This window comes from Falco peregrinus, chromosome 1, assembly GCF_023634155.1.
Source record: "Falco peregrinus isolate bFalPer1 chromosome 1, bFalPer1.pri, whole genome shotgun sequence".
Lineage (NCBI taxonomy): Eukaryota > Metazoa > Chordata > Aves > Falconiformes > Falconidae > Falco > Falco peregrinus.
The window spans coordinates 11,184,819-11,202,957 of record NC_073721.1 but is presented as its reverse complement, the minus strand read 5'-3'; the positions used below and the strand labels follow the sequence as shown (position 1 = coordinate 11,202,957).

Sequence of the window (18,139 nt, the reverse complement as noted above, 5' to 3'; positions counted from 1 at the left end):
TCCTGGAGCATGAGATACACAGTTAAGCCCTGTAGGTAGGGCATACTTACGTCTTCTATATAGGTCTTTATATGTGTGTGAGTGAGAGACAGACAGACAAACAGACAGACAGACAGATAAAGCAGGGGAGAGAGGTGGGGAGAGAGCAAGAGCATGCCAGAGTGTGCATACACTAAACATGTTTACAGTAAATCAGTTAATCTGAAAATTTCTCTGTGGGGTTGGCAGCAGCAGGAAAGTCAGACCGCCTCAGTACCATGATGAGAGACCTCCCCTTGCCCTCCCTAAACCGTGCTGGCAAACTCTCCGCTAGCTTCCCAGCAAGTTGGGCAATAGCTGCATCCCCCTAATGCCTTATCACACCAGCCACACGGTAAACAACTGGTGACCCACATGCAGCTTTGTGCCTGACTCCAGTGCTTCAGCTCTTAGGCTCCACAAGCAACAAGTAACTAGCCCCTGGTCTCCCACAGAAAAAATGCTGTTCAGCTCCTGCCTGCTCGGGAAAACACTGTTTTTTACAAGTTTAGCAGTCCTTTTTGGAGGTAAGATATTACCATTCCTGAATATAGCTAACAATTAGTTAAATAGCGGATGTCTTAGAGAAGTGAAGCATCCCGCTTGGGAACTGAGCCCTGGGTGGCCACAAACAGGCAGCCAGATAGCTGACTGTTTAGAATAAATCAATATTTCCACAGTTAATTCACATTTGAGCCCTGATCGCCTCAGGTATACAAGGTAGTATTAAGACTACAGAATAGTGGCACAGTTCTGATAAACAAGTGCAGTTGTGGGGTACCTGGGGTTTGTTCATGTGGCAGGAGGGGTTATTACCTGGCTGTGTACCAGCTTCTGTTTGTCTTTCAGATTTTACTGATGTCAGAGCTTTTGCCAGTCCAAGTGAATGCAAAAGTGCAACCGTAGACGATGTGAATCAGAGCCTTGAGGTAAGAGGTTGGCTGCATTGGCCAGCCCAGGATCTGGTGGTGGGACGAGCAGGGCCCTGCTGTGGGTGCCGGTGCAGCAGATGAGATGTGCTGGCTGGGCAAGCACCACCAATGCCTGGCTCAAAACAAGAGCACATGGTGAGGAGGGGAGCAACATGAAAAAAACAAAAAAAATGATTAGTGTCATTTGACCTGCCATGTCTTTTGTCCTGCTATTGCTAGTAAAAAAAAAAGTCCTTGTAGGTGTATTTTCTAGTTTTGCTTTGATCCAGATTGCTGTCCTTTGCTTTACCATGCATAATGTTTTTTTCAATCCTGCTTTCAAATATAAAGAAGTGCTAAATATTTTAAATACTAGTAGAGACAGTCAAATGAAAGCCTATGTTTTATGAGTTAGTGCCTGTCTTCTATGGGAGAGGCATATCACAAGGGACTGATCAGACAGTGACCCTTGAATATGGCAGAAATGGTAAAGAAATACCAGGGGAGAGCCTATAAAAAATTTTCACACACGGTTAAAACTTCTGCCTGTAAAACAATAACACAGAACAAATAGCTGGAGCTGGGTTCACATACCACTACATACTGAGCTTCTACCTGGAGCATCGTTCTCATCACACGGTTGTTTTGGGTTTTTTTTGTTTTGGGTTTTGTTTTGGTTTTTTTTTGAGGGGGGTGGGGTGGGGCAGGGAAGCTGAGGGCAGCACTTGCCAAGGAGATGTTCTCCCAGGTCTTTGAGGTTTTTTCCCCCTAGAGTTATTAATTATATTATTGTCTTTGTATGGCTGATGCCCATCACTTTCAACAATGTTTCTGTAAGCTTCAGCCTGAGAAGTGGAGTTAGCCATTGCTGGCTGGTGCTTCAGCAGCTGCTACGGAAAATTGGTCTTGCTTTTTGTCTGGCATCTGTGTAAGTTCAAAGTAACTGGTGTCAGTTATAATGGTGGCACACATTTCTGGTTTGGTTGTGGAGTTTACCACAGCTCTGCACTATCCACATATGTGCATAGGCATGCACATATGGACTGAAAGCTATTTATATGGGCATGGAGCTTAGATAAACACACAGGAACATTTTAGTTTACACATGTTTACAAATGTATATTTTTATACACACAGAGAAAGTCTATGCGATGACAGCACTAAGAAGATAAGAATAACAAACCAGTACTTTGTATAGAAAAAAGATACATACAGTTGTTTATAAGGGCATCTTTTTGTATATTGCAAAAAGAAACCCTAACCCATACCAGTCCTCCCTCTTGAACTCAATACAATGGGAAAACCCTATCTAGCAATTTTTTTTCAAAAAAAGTTACCGGATTTCTTCCAAAAACGTTGTAGGGAAATTAGTGTTACTTAAAGCTATATAATTTTCAGGATGGGTCTTATTCTGCATTTTAGAAAAAAAATAAAATTATTTGAACACTTTCATAAACTAATTCGGAGGCCTTTCATCTTCATCTTAGCCTTTTTCTCCTCTAACTCCATAGAAATACTCAAAATGCTTTAATGAAATGATTGCCAAAGGTGAAAAAGCTTCAGTCAATTACCTTGTCTGGACCCTGCAAGAAATACTTGATCTCGTGCGCCCTGTCCAACAGAAATGTGAGGCCCTCCCCCAAGCTGATGCTCCTCTTTGCTGGGTGTTGAACAAAGGGGAGGTGGAGAAGCACTAAGAACGTTTTTAACCTACAGTCAGAGTGAGCTAAGTGTCTGCATTTCTTGAGGACGGGGGGTGGGGAGAATAAGCTAAAAGACACCTCAGCAACAAGCCAGAAAACAAGGGTGCTCAGCCACTGCGCTGGCAGGCACCTGGGGTGCACGGCAGCACCCAGGCATGGGGTGTCACCGCCCCCGCCACCAGGAGCAGTGCAGAGCCGCAGGGGCAGCAGGGCATGCGCTGCCCTGCAGCAAGAGCCGCTCTGGTGTCTGGGAGTGGGCACGTCAGCCAGTTTTCCAAGAAATATTTGGATGGTTTTGGCCACAATAGTGCTGAATATCAGTGCTGTGAACGCAAATGCTGCTTGGAGCCACTTTTAAAGTGTAACTGGGGCTGACAAGGACTTGCTGTCACAGGGAGAAGTGATGGAAAAATTTGGTATTGCTGGAAGATAAGAAAAAAAAATACTTACTTTGACAGAGTCAGGTACTGGGGGCAGATATCACCCATACTCGGGTCAATGACTATGCCTATGGCTTGCTTGGGAAGGGGGAGACTTTCATCATCACTTGCACTCTGACATATTGTTTTCTCACTCTCGTCTTTTCTTTCTAATCCACCCAACAGTTTGCAAGCAGCTACCTCTCTGCCCACTCCCACTAGCCCCTAGAAACGGTGGGCTGGTGTGTGTCACCATTGAAAACACACAGTACTGCAAACCCATGTGCAACCAGGTAACATTCATGGTTTACTGCTGTATCTATTCACCCATTTGCAGGTATTTATTGTGTAATGCATAATTTTCCTTGTTATACCTTTTTTTTTTCCCCCTTGGGGCAGGGAGAAGTTGTAGAATCTGTGTAGACCTTCACTGGCTGAATGTTTCTTCAACTTACAGTTGCCATGATGTAGACTAAGACACTGTTTGTTTTTTCCCCATCTTTGTTTCCCAAGGGTTATGACTTTCAATTCCTTAGAAGAAGTAAACTGTATGAAGTATGTGGCAACACCACTGGGTTTTCCTGGACAACACAGTTTGCTGGGGACAAGACACTGGCTGTTTGTATCCGTGAGTAATTCTCAGGCACATCTGGTCACAGGAACAGGAGGCTCCATCTGTTTTGTTTAAAAAAAGTAGGCAAGAGAAGTTTCTCTTTTCTTGGCACGTGTGACATTGTAAGAGCTAGTGCTGGGCTGGTAAATTTTTGAACAAGAAATCACATTAGCTTTAAAATTATCATGAAGGCTTGAGCACTGCTCTTTCAGCTTGGGGTAGCAAACATGACACATATGCAATGCTTGTGGGAAGATGCACTTTTCTTTTTTTTTTAAAACGGTAAATAGGTATTGTCTTAACACAAATACTATGTTGCACAAGGGCTGTGTGACCCTGACAGACAGCAGTATAACATAAAACTGATGTTTAGCTTGCAACAGTACTTGAAGAACCTCAGCAAAATCGGCTAACACCTGCACTATGCACTGTATGTACACACAATAAAACCCAGCAGCTGGCCCCCAGCCAGCAATGCTGCCTATTTCATGTGGCAGCCCAGGGGTTTTCATGCTGCTCCCATTGCGTCCCGTGAGCAATCTGTGACCTGAAGCACGCTGTCTGACTCCGTTGTTACTGCCTTAATTTAAAAATAAATGTGCAGATAGATACACAAAAGGGCCAACCTATCTCTTCGACGGCTAATGCAAAATATTTTACTGTTGACAGTGTGTTGGTGCTAGAGCAGTTGTTTTGCAAGGCTTACCAAAAGCAATCATCTAGGCACTTTCATCCCAAGTTGAAGCCTTTAGTCCAGAAAATGGGAATGCTAGCACTTGTTTAACAATTAGGATGAATCTAAGCTAAATCATTCAGCTGCTCTTTTTTTGGTTTTGTTTTGTTTTCATCTTTGATCTTTCCAGCCTCTGAGGTGGCCATCAGTGGAGCTAAATCTGCCTATTTCCCCGCCAACAGCACCTGTCTGCACACGCTAGCCTTCGCTGAAACTGAGAGAGAACAGCTAAACATCTTCCTCAAAGAGCTCAGTGAGCAAGGCATCAACAGCTCCAACCGTGACAAGGAGGCTGATTGTATCAGCTGTGGTTACTAGCAGCGAAAAGCTGGTGCCACGGACCAGCGGGCCATTTGCAATTTGGCATGGGTATTTCAACAAGAGAAGCGGAGCAGTGAAATCATGGCTAAGACATGTAAACATACAGCTTTTATTTGGTTAAAGGACTAGAGATCATCGTCACAATTTGACCTCAGCTCTTGGATACAGATATATAGGCTAAACGTGATCACGTAGCTCTTGGCAGAGATGTTTCAAAGAAAGATCACTTCTATGGCTTAAATTTGTCTAGCTGGAATTTAATAAGAATTAGAGATGGTTAATGGATGTGGTCATTAAACACAATAATTATCAAAAATCATCTTCTGTCAGGCTTCATCTTTACTGAGAAAGGGCCATACTTTTAGTTGCTTTTACAGTTGCCAGTTAATCACTATTGTTGCTCTGATGACCATTAAAGCAATGCAAGTCACAACAGTTACTGGCTGCGGGGGTATCATTCTGTACTCATGTGCCTGCTTGATTGGGGGTTACATCAGGCTGTGTTCCGCATGAGCTACAAACCTGGAGCACTGCAGTTCGTTGGTGCGACAGCTGAAAGGTTTCTCCCTTATTTACCACCTTGAGGACAACCCACAGAAAGACACAGACTATAGGTATACTTCGATCCACTTCTAGGTGTCAAAAAGTGCCCTGTATGCTTGCTGTAACCAGGCAAAATGGCAGGAAAAATGTAACATCTCTGTCCAGTACAAAATGTGAGAACTGAGACTGGCCTAAATTCACATGTATTTGCATCCTATCTTCTCTGCTATAAAGATGAAGGAGGTGGGTGCTGAGGGACCTGCATGAGAAGCTCTCTAGTTCGTGTGCCAGGGATCAGCTTCGGTCTCCTCTGCTCAGACCCTGTGGGGTCAAACCGTGGTGGTTCTGGAAAGAAAATCCGATTGACCCCTGGTTTGCTCCAACAAGAGCTGTGCCTGCCATGTGGGGTCCAGGGCTGCACGTGCCCTTCTGCACTCACACTTCCTTGCACTCTGGGCACATGCGGCACACACCGGCGGGGCCTCCCTTAGGCACACGTTGTGGGTACCACAATCGATGGCTTAGCTTTGGAGGGAAAATACAAAAGCAAACAAGGCCTGCTTGGTGCTAGAGTTGGGATGGACAATACTTAGGGTAGAGCTCTAGGGCTTTGGGCTGACCTGCTGAGATGCTCTGGTCTCAGCAGAGTAGGGCTAGGGCAGCTGCTGGTCCTAGTCCAATATTTCCACAGCTTCTGGCTACTCATCCTCTCCACTTTTTCCCTTCATTATCTTTCTAAACTTGGTTTAAGCTGGGGCAGGTTTAGCTGTTGCCAAAGTTAGCAAAAATTTAGCTGGTTATCTGCATTTGCAACAGTTCTAAATAAGAACAAATAGCCGTGATTTTTTGTATTTGATTCATCTCATGAAATACAAAAACCTCTTGTTCCTGCTCTAATCCCCATTCTTCTGTGAGCTCTGCCTCTTTTACACTTCTCCTGCACACCCTCCACGTGCATTGTGTGCTCTGGAAAACCAAAGGCAAGGAGTAAGAAGTGGGAAGAGCAGAAAACAGGGGTTGTTGTCCACGTGGCACCCGGTGCAAGTGAAGACCAAAGACAACTTAGCTCTGGTGATCCTGTTTATTTGTGTGGAGCTGTAGCTACAGAACGGACAAGCATGTGAATTATTATGAAATCTAAACAAGAAACTTAGTTACTGCTTGCTTGTTTTTCAGTGGAATCCGTACTTGAGGTTTTGTTTTAATTTTCTTCTGTTGAGCAAACACTGACGCCGTAGATCTGAAGGCAGCCAGCTCATCTGTTTGTGTTTCCTCTCTCTTCTTTACCTTTTCCCTATTCCTGTGAATCTCTCAGACACAGCACAGTTATGCGGTACGTGGTGTATAATTGACCTTTACCTCGTCAGTCAGTGAAATGATTCAGATATATAAAATTACCCATTATCTTTCAGGCTCAGAATGCAGTCATCATTAGCAAAAAAACCATCGGTTGCTTTTGGGCCTGGGACCAGACAGTCATATGACTATGAGTGTAGCAGGCAATTACACCAACAAAGGGATGAGTTGGCTGCTTATAAATGATGAGGCAGTAGCTTAAGTCATTGTGTTGGAGACAAAAGTGCTGTAGTCTTAAAGAAAAGCATCGTTTTTCAATCACTGGTGGGTTTGTTTATTTCTGGCAAACAAATAATCTCTATCAAATGAAATGATAATGTCTTTGAGTCATTTCCAGCCAATTCATTATCTGCTGATGCTCAAATAAAATAGCTGAAGCACTGAGCACTTCCCAGTATCATTTTCCTACTGGTGCTAAAAACCATTTTCCTCTGAGTTATATTAAGCAATTCTAGTGGCTTTCCAAACCAACCAACAAAAGCAAAGCAGCCCAGCATTGGATTTCATGAGGAAATCAAACCCATTGCTCTTGTAAACTGACAGAAACTGTTACTTCTGTGCCTCAGAAATCCTTCTAATGAGCGTCCCACAGTGTGGAAGAATTAGACTGGAAAGCTTTAATTTGATCTGGCATGAATATGACATTAGGCTGGAGATTGGGTTGTTCGGGTGGTTGTTTTTTTTCATAAACTTGCAGAGAAACAGTTTTGTTCTATTCCCGCCGTCCAAGCTATTATTTATATATGAGAAAGGGAAGCTGCACCAATAAACCTATACAACAGTTAAAAACTAAAGTAATCTTAATCACATTATTTCCCAGAGTAAATTTGCATAATGTAGTTCAGGCAAATAGTTGCTCTATGTTTGCATTAACTTCGAGCCAGTGTCTGGCCAGGCATGTCTGAGCATCGGGCCATCCCTCACGCTCCTGCCCTAACCCTGGGATGCTGAGGGCTTTGTGTTCTGGCACTCGGGATTTGCAGAGACAAGAAATTCATGCATAAGGAAAGAAATGAAAAACATTTTAGGCTAGCGAATTTTCAGATCAGGTGAGAGAAGCACAAGATGCTTATTTATTACCCCATTTGTCATGGGTTCGGGTTTTGGGGTTTTTTTAGGTTTCATGGTAAAACCAGACCAAACCACTACCTTCCTGGAGTACATTCCGAGCTTTTGGTATGTCCACCTGCATAACTGACAGTCACATCAGCTCAAGGCTTTGATAATATTTACAGTGTAACTAGTAGAAAGGGAGGCTTTCCTGAAATTAAGGGAATGCAATGCTGTATCATGCTTGCTTCTCTTCCAGTCTTATTTTCAGTCCATTATAATGCAAGAGAAGAAGTCGGTCTAGGAACTAAGCCAACAACAGTAATTACAACATAGCCGAAGAATGGAAGGCAAAGTGCTGAGAACTGTGGTAGATGAGGACAAAACTATACATGTTCTCTTTCCACAGGAACTTAGCAGCAATAGGCTGGAAAACCTATTGCCTTTGGATGGATCCTAGGCGGTAAGAGTGACCCTGAGAGCTGTCATCATTCTGAACCATCCTTTCAAGGGATCGGCGGTGTCACGGCTCGTGCCAGGGCTGCCTCACACAGAGCCATGCAGCGAGATCTGTGGCACATGCTTCATTCTCCAGATCACCACTGCAGCGGGGGGCAGAAACATGAGGAAACTCATTATCAGCACGGCAGCAAAAATGACCAGCATTATTTCCCATAGGGCCAGGTTCGTCTCCAACATGGTTTCCTTCATGCCAAGAGGCTGAAGCTGTAAAGCAAAAAATATACTGCATTACTTTTTTGCAACTGTTGCACCTGTATAGATTTGTTTTAGCCAACACAGCCTCCTTGGCCTATTCTTTTCGCATCCTGAAGAAGAACCCCATTTTCCCTGGCTGCAGGCCCTAGCAGAGCTCCTGCGCTCTCTCTCTTTCCCCTCGAGAGCCTCCCTGGAGCGCCAGCCTGCCTTTCCCTTTTGGCTCTGTTGCTGATGCTGGTGTAAGACACTATGTCCACCCTGGAGTGCCGTGCCCGACTCCTGGGCGAGCCTTTGTCACCTTGTCTTCAAAACTTTGATTTTTGAGGCCCTCCCCTCCCACTTAGAGCATCATGACACAAAATGATTATTACACTGACATGCATCAAAGCTAAAGCTGAGAATAAAAGGATATGCTGGAGAAGAGGGAGAACTGTAAGTTACCTGCTATCGGAGTGTGTGGGTTTTTTCTTCATATAAAGTAGGCTTTAAAAACCTTTTGCTTGCCAGAAAGCTTCAGTGGACACTCAGTAAAGAATTTTGTGCTTTGAAAATTACTGCATATATATTTTAATGAAACTGCTGAAAATTGATTTCTATTTGAAATGGTTTAATCAAACAAGTATGAGCTTAAGACGCAGGGTGGTTTAGCAGCCAAGCAGCGGGATGTACGTGCAGAGAAGAGGCAGAGCTAGTAAGTCTCAAGTCTATAATTCTGCAAAATAGAAAAAGAAAGAGTAGGCCAGTTAGGAAGGAGTTAAGTTATGTCGGTTTTGAGACAAGAAGCCAGAATTGTTAACAGGTGTGTCTGGTTAATGGAGGGCTTGATGCAATTCCTTCAGCACAGGACCCACACACCTGAAAGCCATCACGGAGCCGAAGCTGTAAGGAAAGTGAAAAAAAAGTGGTGACCAGGGGCTGAGCAGGGCTTTTGTGTTCTTCCTGATGTCTTGTCTCTGCACCCTGACAGCAAGGAGGTTTCCTGAGAGGCCTCAGTACTACTTTTAGTCTGGGAGTTTGGCTTCGAAGACACTGGAGATCTCAGGTTTGTCCATTTTTTTTCAGAGTGGGTGGTAAACTAGGTTTCTGGTGCTAAATCCTGACCTTGTGTGAAGGAGAAGACTGAAACAGGATTGATAGAATATGCTTACTTAGAGGGAGTAGTACGCGTGCGAAGCTAATGAGTTGCCAGCAATTTTGTACCTGGCTTAATGGTGTTAAAATTTCTCTCAGCTCGGTTTTGTGCTGTGGCCTGTGAGGGGAAGCAGCAGGTGCCTGGCAACAAATCCTGGAGGGTTCAGGCAGTGCTGTGCCTTAATGAAGGCTGGCTGGCTGTTAGGTAGGCTCTAGGTGGAGCTTCTGTGGGCTGCTAAATGGACTGGGCTGTGCTGCTGGGGCAGACTGTAGCTTTCTGGTGCCAACCTCTCATTTACCTTCTCCTCTTGTTCCTGAGGTATCAGCTCAGCCTTTTTTGAGAGAGACACACAGGCTTTGACAGTGGGAAGCATGCTCTCTCCAGACTCAGTTGTGCCTACCCAGCCAGGGTTGGTACCTACCTCACAGCAGTACCAAGACCTTTCTGCGAACCTCAGCTCTTGCCTGGTTGTGTCAAGTTTTAGATTAATGACGAGTCTTGCAAACTCCTTCTCATGTCTTAAGGCTTTGGGCTCCCAGCTTGTAAGTGAACGAGTGCTGCACAGCCCCGGGGTGCATGTGCAGCTTGTTTTGGTCTTTTGGGGACTGAATACATCAGCAAACCTTCATAAGTATGCCTGTATGATAAGAGGGTCGTATCATGCATCAGTACTACTATATTACATAATTTTCAGTAAGATACATCATAAATAAAGTACATTCATGGCAGTGGAATCCATCCCAAATAGATACAGGTGCACTGACAAGTGAGTGTGCTGAAGTGTGGTGCTGCGCAAGCAGCAGGGATGGAGGCTGGATAGAGCCCATGACTTAATGCCCCTTCTGAATGTTGCTTGCCTGAGCTTCATTAAGCACAGCTGTAAGAGATCTGGGGTGGCTTCGTTAACAAGGTGTTTCTTACCTTCACCGTTTGATGCACACTGGCTGTGTGTGGTTAAATAATCTTTCCAAAGAGCCAGCAGCCCTACCAACTTTCTAAACCTCTAAAATTTGATGGTGGGAGCATATGAATAAATCAAAATAGTGGTCAACCAGAACATAGCTGTAGAAATACAAAAGCAGCAGTGCTTCTTTCAGAATAAATAGACGCTGTCACTGGGGCTTTGCAAGTTCTGTCTCAGCTAAAATCCTCGTGAGTGAATGTGTGAGCACGTCAAACCTGGTCTCTAAACCACAAAATAGCCTGCAGTGAAGGGTGCTCTAAACCTATCCCCTAACTTTAGCAACTGGGTAGAAAAGTAAAGGCCTCTGCGAGGACTGGAGCTGAAGGCACAAATGGAATGCAATAAACTTAGAGAAGTATACAATAATAAAGGTATTTGGGGAGGGGGAAAAAAGAGGCCTATTAAGTGTGATTTCTGGGCGTACCTTCTATTCCCAGTGTCTAATTTAAGATTTGCCCTAGGGCTACGTGAATTTAAAGGGGTTTTCTTTGAGCTATAGTTGATGGAAGACCTTTTAGGACACTAAGGAAGGAGTCATCTTAGCATGGCGGACAGAGTGTTTTCCTTAGAAAAATCACAATTCTATCCTTACACCCTCCACAGAAAACAAAATTATAACCTTGTTACATAATTCTGGAAATGCAGCTGGTATGCTTAGTTAACTGCATATGCTTAACGCGATCCAAAGTAGACCTTGTAAAAATGTATGTCTTAGCTTGTCAATTGCTTCGCTGCTCCCCTTATCTTAGCAGAGATCCATTTATGAATTGCAATATCTTTTAAGATCACGGCACGCAACTGTTGCAGAGGACTATATAAGCAGGAAACAAAAGACTTGCACTATAGCGTATTTAGCTGATGCACTTGTTTGCCAGCTTGCAGACTGCTGCAATACAGAAAAGCCAGAAAATATTTTTTCACCATTTGATTTGAAGCCTTAACTTTTGATTATTAGGAGAAAGCAAACCCATGTATAGGCAGACAGGGTGCTTTACTCTTTGGCGTGGGCTGCTCTTTTGCAGTGGAGCAGGTGGGCAGGGTGCAGCTGAGACAGCTGCTTTGTGGCTTCTGTCCTCCAAGGAATCTGCCCCAATCATTCCCCACCAGCTGAAAATATTTAAGGGTGCTTGTCCTGCCTGCTGCAGGTAGTGCTGTGTGGAATGTAATCTTTGGTTCTAGCTGTAATAAACCTGTGCTTAAAAAGGCAGTTATTTTTCTCCGCTAGCCTTGCATTTTTTCCCTCCAAGTTACTCATGAATGTCTTTTGATTTTAGAGAACTAACGGTAGGGAAACCTTATGAAAACTCAGATGTTTTAATCACCTTATTGGAACTAGATGGTGAAGCTATACTTCCTCAATATATGATGAGGCCGAATGCTGAAGGCAGCAATACTCTTATGCAAAAAAGCTTATTTGCAGTCTACAGAAGTAGTGTAAAGCTTTAAGACAGCCTTCCAAAGCTTACAGGGGTCACTGTAAGATGAGAAGGTCCCTGAGCAAGATGCTTGTGGAAGGCAGTGGCCTCCCAGGCTGTTACTTGCTCTCAGTTGTGGTTCTTCTGAAGATGTCTTCCCATGGGGCAAAAAGATGATCTGGTATCTGAACTGGCACCTCTTTATACAATTTGTTGTCCTCCAAACCTCAGGATAACTGACTGTCATGTAATAATTATTTTCTCTCTACTGGGAGAGGTCACAAATTTAGTACTGCTGGCTAACCTCTGGGAACAGAAATGTTTTAAAAAATACTTTGAGAGGCTAGGAAATTTGTAAGTACCGCTGCCAAAAGGCAGAATGGATCAAAGTTTGCAAGGTCTGTTTCATGTCAGTGAATCGAAATAGATTTTCCTCTTGTTTCTGTCAGGATATCCTGATTAGTAACTACAGCACTTAACGTCAATCAAAAGCATCTGAGAGCAAAAGACTCACTCAGCTGGAAGCCCACAAGAAATGCGGGCAAAGACTGTTTGCTGTTCCTCGTCTGCAGAAAAGCTGCAATTCCTTCATCCCCCTCAACACAGCATTTCAGGTTTACACCAATATTTATGTGCTTTTGGAAAGAACTGATTCTGTGTAAGTCCTGTGACTCTCAGATGGTTTCTGGAGGTGAATGACTGTAGGCAGATTTAGGTTTAGACCCCAGTCCCTGCAACAGAACAAATTCCCTACCAGTGAATGACTTGGTGCTCTTACTGAGTAAAAACCTTGCTGCTAAATATTTGTAAAGCAAGCATAAACACGCCTCAGGCTGGTATTTGCTTGTAGGCTTGTGTGTCTGAGTATTTATGGAAGAACATCGAGGAATTTAGACCCTTGACTGATGTCCAGACAGGTGAATTTGGTGTTCAACTTTGTGCTGGGTGGCCTGCTCTAAGATTTTTCTTTCTAGTGTTACTTGGAACTCTTGGCAACAGCATTAGGTTCTACCCCAGATGTTCTTGTAAGCAAGAAAACACTGATAAATGTAGGCATATGGATCTCAGCAGTATCGTTTGCAAAGACCTGGCTGGAAACACTTACTGGGAGGTTTGGTTTTGCTGCTGTCCCTGGAGTGGGTAGGAGAGCACTGGTGTTTATCATGATCTTGTCAAGGAATCACAACTCGTTTAGCCTCTCCCACATTCCATGTTGAGCCGGGGGGTGGAGTGGGGAGGAGGAAAGAAAAATTATTCCTACACCAAAGAAAATGACTGTGGCTTTAAGAAAGGCCAGTCAGCCAGGTCAATTTTCCTGCATGATCTCTCGGCCATTCATTGTACTGTTTGGTAATCAAGTAAGTGAGAAATAATCCTTCCCTTTTCCTTCTCCATCCCCAAAGGCAGGGTCCTACTCGGCATAAGCTTGGAGTCTCATTATTACCGAAACAGGCTGATGCTAGAGCAGACAGTACAAAAGAATATAACGAAGTTGTATTAGCACTTTTGGGAATCTCTTGGCCACAGTCTTACCTTTGTGTAATCAAGTGACAGTGCTCGGTTGCTAGTTTGGTGGAGATTAATAAAGTCAGATTGCATGAAAACCCCACAATCAATAGTACTAAACAAAAACATATCTGAAATGTTAAAGACTGAGTATTAGTTATTTCTTTACGCAACAATTTTTCATACTTTAGCAGCAGCAATGCCACTAAGTTATGCTAATCAATGATACCAGATTAACCCAGATACGTGATATTGAATTTCTGGTATCTTGCAGTGGCAGTGCTCATACTCTCGATGTGGGGAGGGGATTTGTTATCTAGCTGTGAGAACTGCCCAGTTAGATGCAAAGATCGACCTCAGTTGCTTTAGCAGGAGGGGAGCTGCAGAATGCTTTCCATTTCGCAGAGGTGTGAACGCCTTCTCTCAGGCACGTACTTATTTAACAGAAGAGCAAGTCAAAAGGGCTAAACCAGCGACAGCAATGAGCTTGTTCTGCTTCCCGTTCCACTCGCTGTGATTTAAATCTTTCGCCTTTGAGCAGGGCAAACAAGTGTTACTGTGTACATGTTTTCTAACACAACTGCCAACTTTCTATTAATATTTAAAGATAATTACACGTGTCTAGACTAGTGTTCTGAAGAGGTCATCAGTGCTGCAATGTCCTTAGTGTGCAGCTGCAGAAATGTAAATCCCTATGCTGCTTCTGTGCCTGTATGTTATAAGCAGAGGTAGGAATGCGAAAAGTTTCCAGACCTGGAATTCTTGCACAATAATTGACTTGAACTGAGGAGGATGATCAAGGAACAACTGTACTGCAAGTTAAAAGCGTCACATAAAACTCCTGTAAAAACCTGACATCAAATTTGTGAGTTTACCACCTTAGAGAAAAGGCTGTGTTTCGATTGTGTAAAACCTCAGAAAGATCTAATAATGCTGCTTCAATCTCTAGAGGGCCAAACCTTTCAATCCAAGTGACTGTTATGAAACTGCGCAAAATCATAAAATATTAAAAGAAATATCACTGAATTTCCTTGTGTTATAAATATCTCCTCTACAAGTAACAACTGAGTGAAATGCTAATTATAAACATTTCAGTATTAATTTTTAAAAGGATTTCAGCTTTTATAAAGCAAACTGTTGTTTAGTCTGATATACATTTAAGTAAACCGCATGTATATTTAACTTTCCGTAAGTAAAGTCACTATGGGACGCAAATCTAGCTTAAAGAAGTCTAAAACCTATATGACATTGGGTGTAGAAATCAGATGTATAAAACTTGTGAGATGTTAAAGGAAGGTAAGATGGAGCATATTTAATAATGCAAAAGTAGTATAGCACACTGCTGGGATTTTGCTGATCATGCCTTTAGTTGCTGTGTGTTTCATCTCACTTCCAAAGTAAGCAGGTAACTACAATGAAAGTTAAAATACAACAGAAGTTTCCCAGATGTTATTTAAAATATGCATAAATCACTATTTTTTTTTTATTTTTATGAACAAGTCAATTCTGATTTTTGTATTTCAGCTAATAAGGTGGCTTTAAGTGTTATTTTAGAGTTCTTGGCATATGGCCTTAATTTTCTGACTCTTGAATGTATCGCAGAGAGAGGTTATATGCGTCTGAGTCAGGTAGACATTCTTCTGTTCAGGAATACTCAGGCTTTAAACACTTTTGAGTAAACTTACACAAGTCAAAGGTCTTGAAACTTTAAAAGGAAAATAAAGGCTTGCTTTACACAGTGCATTTACAGGCATAACTATAACCATTTAGCAAACTATTTTTGACATCAGTGAACTTAAATACAGAGTTGCTACTCATATAAATTATTTTTCCTCTTCATCCCTTCCCTGCTGTCAACCTCTTAACCAAGTTAGAGATAATTCAGCTCTCTTTGCAGATGAATTTGGGTTGAATGTAGCCAACTCGAAAAAGATGCAAACCTGAAATAAGTTCTGGCTTTCCCTAAAGCTTGCGGGTCCCGTAGTCTTTCAGCTCTTTTCAGTCCACTCTCGCCTTCTCAGCGTCCTCAAGGTGTCTTGCGAGTCTTGTAGATAAAATCGAGTCACTCTGGGTGACCCTCTTCTGTCAGGCAGCAAAACCACACGTTAGAGAAGGTGGTGTTCAACCTACCAGACAAACCAGGGAGGGCGAGGGCAGCATCCCCTCAGCTGTGTGAGGCTCTGGTGAGTGTGGCAGCATGCACAGGTACTTGTTTGTACAGCAGTGCCTATATCACCTCCCACTTGGTGTTCTTAAAGTGGCACAATCCTCTCCAAGGAAGGGATGAAGCCATTCTGCCTTGACTACGCTTTGCTCAGGATCAGCAAAACAATAGCTGGCTGTTCACACGTGTACACGCTGCCTTGGGAGACAGTCACCTGTGAAAAATGATGGCCCTTTCTTTTGTCAGGAAACCACTTAGGCTTTCCTTGTATATCATCTTACTTAAAGTGAATAATCTGATAGTAACAGCTAGTCAGAATCTAAGTTATTTAATGAGTAGTACATGCAGCCTTCAGAGCGTGAAGGCCGATGTCCCTAAGGTTACTGCAGATCCAAGGGGTTCATACACCCAACTCTCTTCCAGCTACGTATGTTCAACAACCCACTTGCTACGTACAAGCTGAGGTTTATTTAAATATCGTGGCTATGGTCAGGCTGCTGTAGTACCTATTTTATGGAGTAAAAAGTACATAGAAACCTTTTTGGAGGCTTAGCTAAGCTAGCTCTGGCTCAGCTCCATGCTGCTGAAGGGGGGGTGGGGGGTTGCATTACAGTCCCTGAGAACTGGCCCTCCCATCTGCGCACAGTACTGCACCTAGCACTTCTTTGGTGGCAAGGAAAGGTGCCAAGGCCAAAATGCAGCCTGGGTTAAAAATACATTGGTGGGAACAGTGAAGTCTGTGCAACTACCTCTCTTGAAATGGGTACATCCAAAGGGATGTGTGTTTGCACTGACCGAAACCAAAGTTCAGACTTCAAGCATGTCCCTTTAGACCTTCAAGTCACTTAACTGGCAATAGTTTGTGGGTTTTTTTTTTAAAAAAACTTACAAAACTTATGTTCTTACAGAACATATGAATTAGGGTATTTTTACAGAAAGTAACTGTTGAGAATTTTTCACATGATGGATATCTTTATAGTGTTACAAACAATTTTCTGAACATTTGTTGGGGGAAAAAGAATTTTTTTTGGCTGTATAAAGGAGGTTCAGTAACACTTTCCCCCCCATATCTGACATGCGACTTCCATCTCTTGATATTTGACACTAATATTTCATTGGTCTTGCCAAAACCAAGTTCCTTTTACAGTTTCTTTCCAAGAAGTCTACTTATCTTGTTTAAACTTAGTAAGATTTTAACCTTACGTAATTCTGGTGGTGGTGTCATTACTCTCGCCTTTGGAAGTGGTGCTCTCCATTGGCTGCAAAGTGAACATCATCAGGCAGCTTGGCTGTCAGCAAGCTGGGTGGTCCAGTACGTGCACAAGTACTCACAAATACATGGCAAACAGTGGCAGTCTTATAAGGCACAACTAGTATTTAAGGTCAGGATAGGGTGGATTAGGCTTTTAAAACAAGTTCATAAATGTTTCAGAAAATAACTTTGAAGTGAGCGGTTGCCAGCCTTGGGGAATCCTGTCTTTCTACAAATCAGAGGATGCTGTGCTGCCTCACTCAGACTTAGGAAATAAATGAGGTGCCTAAATGCTGAACTGATTTACTTCTCAGGCTGGTACTGCTGGTTCCAGACCTGCCTGCTGACAGCAGGGTTGCTAAGGGAGCAGCCTTAGGCAGGGTGAGAAATATTTGCTTTGTTTGGCATTTTTGGTCCTTATCTAGTACCGCAAGTAGCTAGTGTCTGAACGGGGCTGACATCTGTGGCTGTGAAGTAACACACTGAGTCCTTTCCCTCTTCCCTGGGAGGCCACAGGGGAAAATGCCCAAGTGTGAGGTGGTGGGGGGACGTTTCTACTGTGTCACATTCAGACTGACACTGCAGGAAGCCACTTTCTTTCACACACCTGCAATCAGCTCTAACTTTGAGGTAACTCTAAACCCCCCAGAGATAAGCAGGATAAAATAACAAAAACTTACCATGGCTTTAAGTGTCTGGGGAGGGGTCCAACTTCATTCTCAGGTTGATGTTAATCACTGTAAACTTCCCAAACTTTATTGGAATACGATGAGTGGAAAACTACTGTAGGAGGTGATGCCTGTGTTCCGGTTTCCTCATGCTTGTGGCAGAGTTAGTTTCACAACAAGAGTCACGCAAGGCTGAAGGCTGTGGGTGGGTGAGCTGTAAAACTGTTGTGAGTAAGAGTAAGAATTGAGTTTGAAAGTGAAGCAGTGCCTATGGACTCCTGAGCCCTCATTTCCCCTCCGCGTACCTGTTTCAGCTGGGTTAGCATAGCAACTGAACAGTCTGCCTAGACCTTGCATGACACAGGATTCACTAGTTTATATTTTGGCTGTGTTGTCCGAAAATAAGGCATTAGTTAAGAGCTTGTAGATCTCAAGTGCTGAAAAGATGCACTGGATAAACTGAGGACTTTGCTCAGGAAAGTTTTCTCTTTGCATATGTTCGGATAACTTTACAATTCTTGGAAGAGGGAAATGTGGTCCTATTTAGCATGGATTGTTGTGATGGAGGATTTGAATCTTGCTGGAGTGAATAATTAAGTAACCTGTGGAGGCAGACCACCTGCAGGTGCCAAATTGTTTGAGCAAAAAGGTGTC

General features: G+C 43.2%; 1 protein-coding gene and 1 long non-coding RNA gene across 3 annotated transcripts; one reads left to right on the top strand and one right to left on the bottom strand.

Moving 5' to 3' along the window:
* The first annotated feature begins 358 nt into the window (after nt 1–358).
* LOC114013904 (uncharacterized) lies at nt 359–5,153 on the top strand. The gene is made up of 6 exons (XM_027795534.2): nt 359–545; nt 868–947; nt 2,441–2,555; nt 3,238–3,344; nt 3,565–3,679; nt 4,528–5,153. Exons 1-6 carry the CDS (start codon nt 479–481, stop codon nt 4,713–4,715), a joined length of 672 nt encoding a protein of 223 aa, XP_027651335.2. The 5' UTR covers nt 359–478; the 3' UTR covers nt 4,716–5,153.
* A 1,175-nt stretch (nt 5,154–6,328) lies between these two features.
* Nucleotides 6,329–17,659, bottom strand: LOC114013905 (uncharacterized). Of its 2 annotated transcripts, none has more exons than XR_008744799.1 (3): nt 17,498–17,659; nt 15,342–15,779; nt 6,329–8,393 (listed from the first exon to the last, which is right to left on the bottom strand). It is a non-coding gene; the product is annotated as an uncharacterized LOC114013905 (long non-coding RNA). The 2 variants fall into 2 exon arrangements; XR_003557163.2 differs by having other exon boundaries at nt 15,342–15,483.
* Nucleotides 17,660–18,139: the final 480 nt, after the last annotated feature.

Coding starts and splice junctions, on each gene's coding strand:
- LOC114013904 (XM_027795534.2), top strand. CDS start 479: ATGCTGTTCAGCTCCTGCCTGCTCGGGAAAACACTGTTTTTTACAAGT. Junction 2,556..3,237: donor GCGCCCTGTCCAACAGAAAT/GTGAGGCCCTCC, acceptor TCCACCCAACAG/TTTGCAAGCAGCTACCTCTC. Junction 3,680..4,527: donor GACACTGGCTGTTTGTATCC/GTGAGTAATTCT, acceptor TGATCTTTCCAG/CCTCTGAGGTGGCCATCAGT.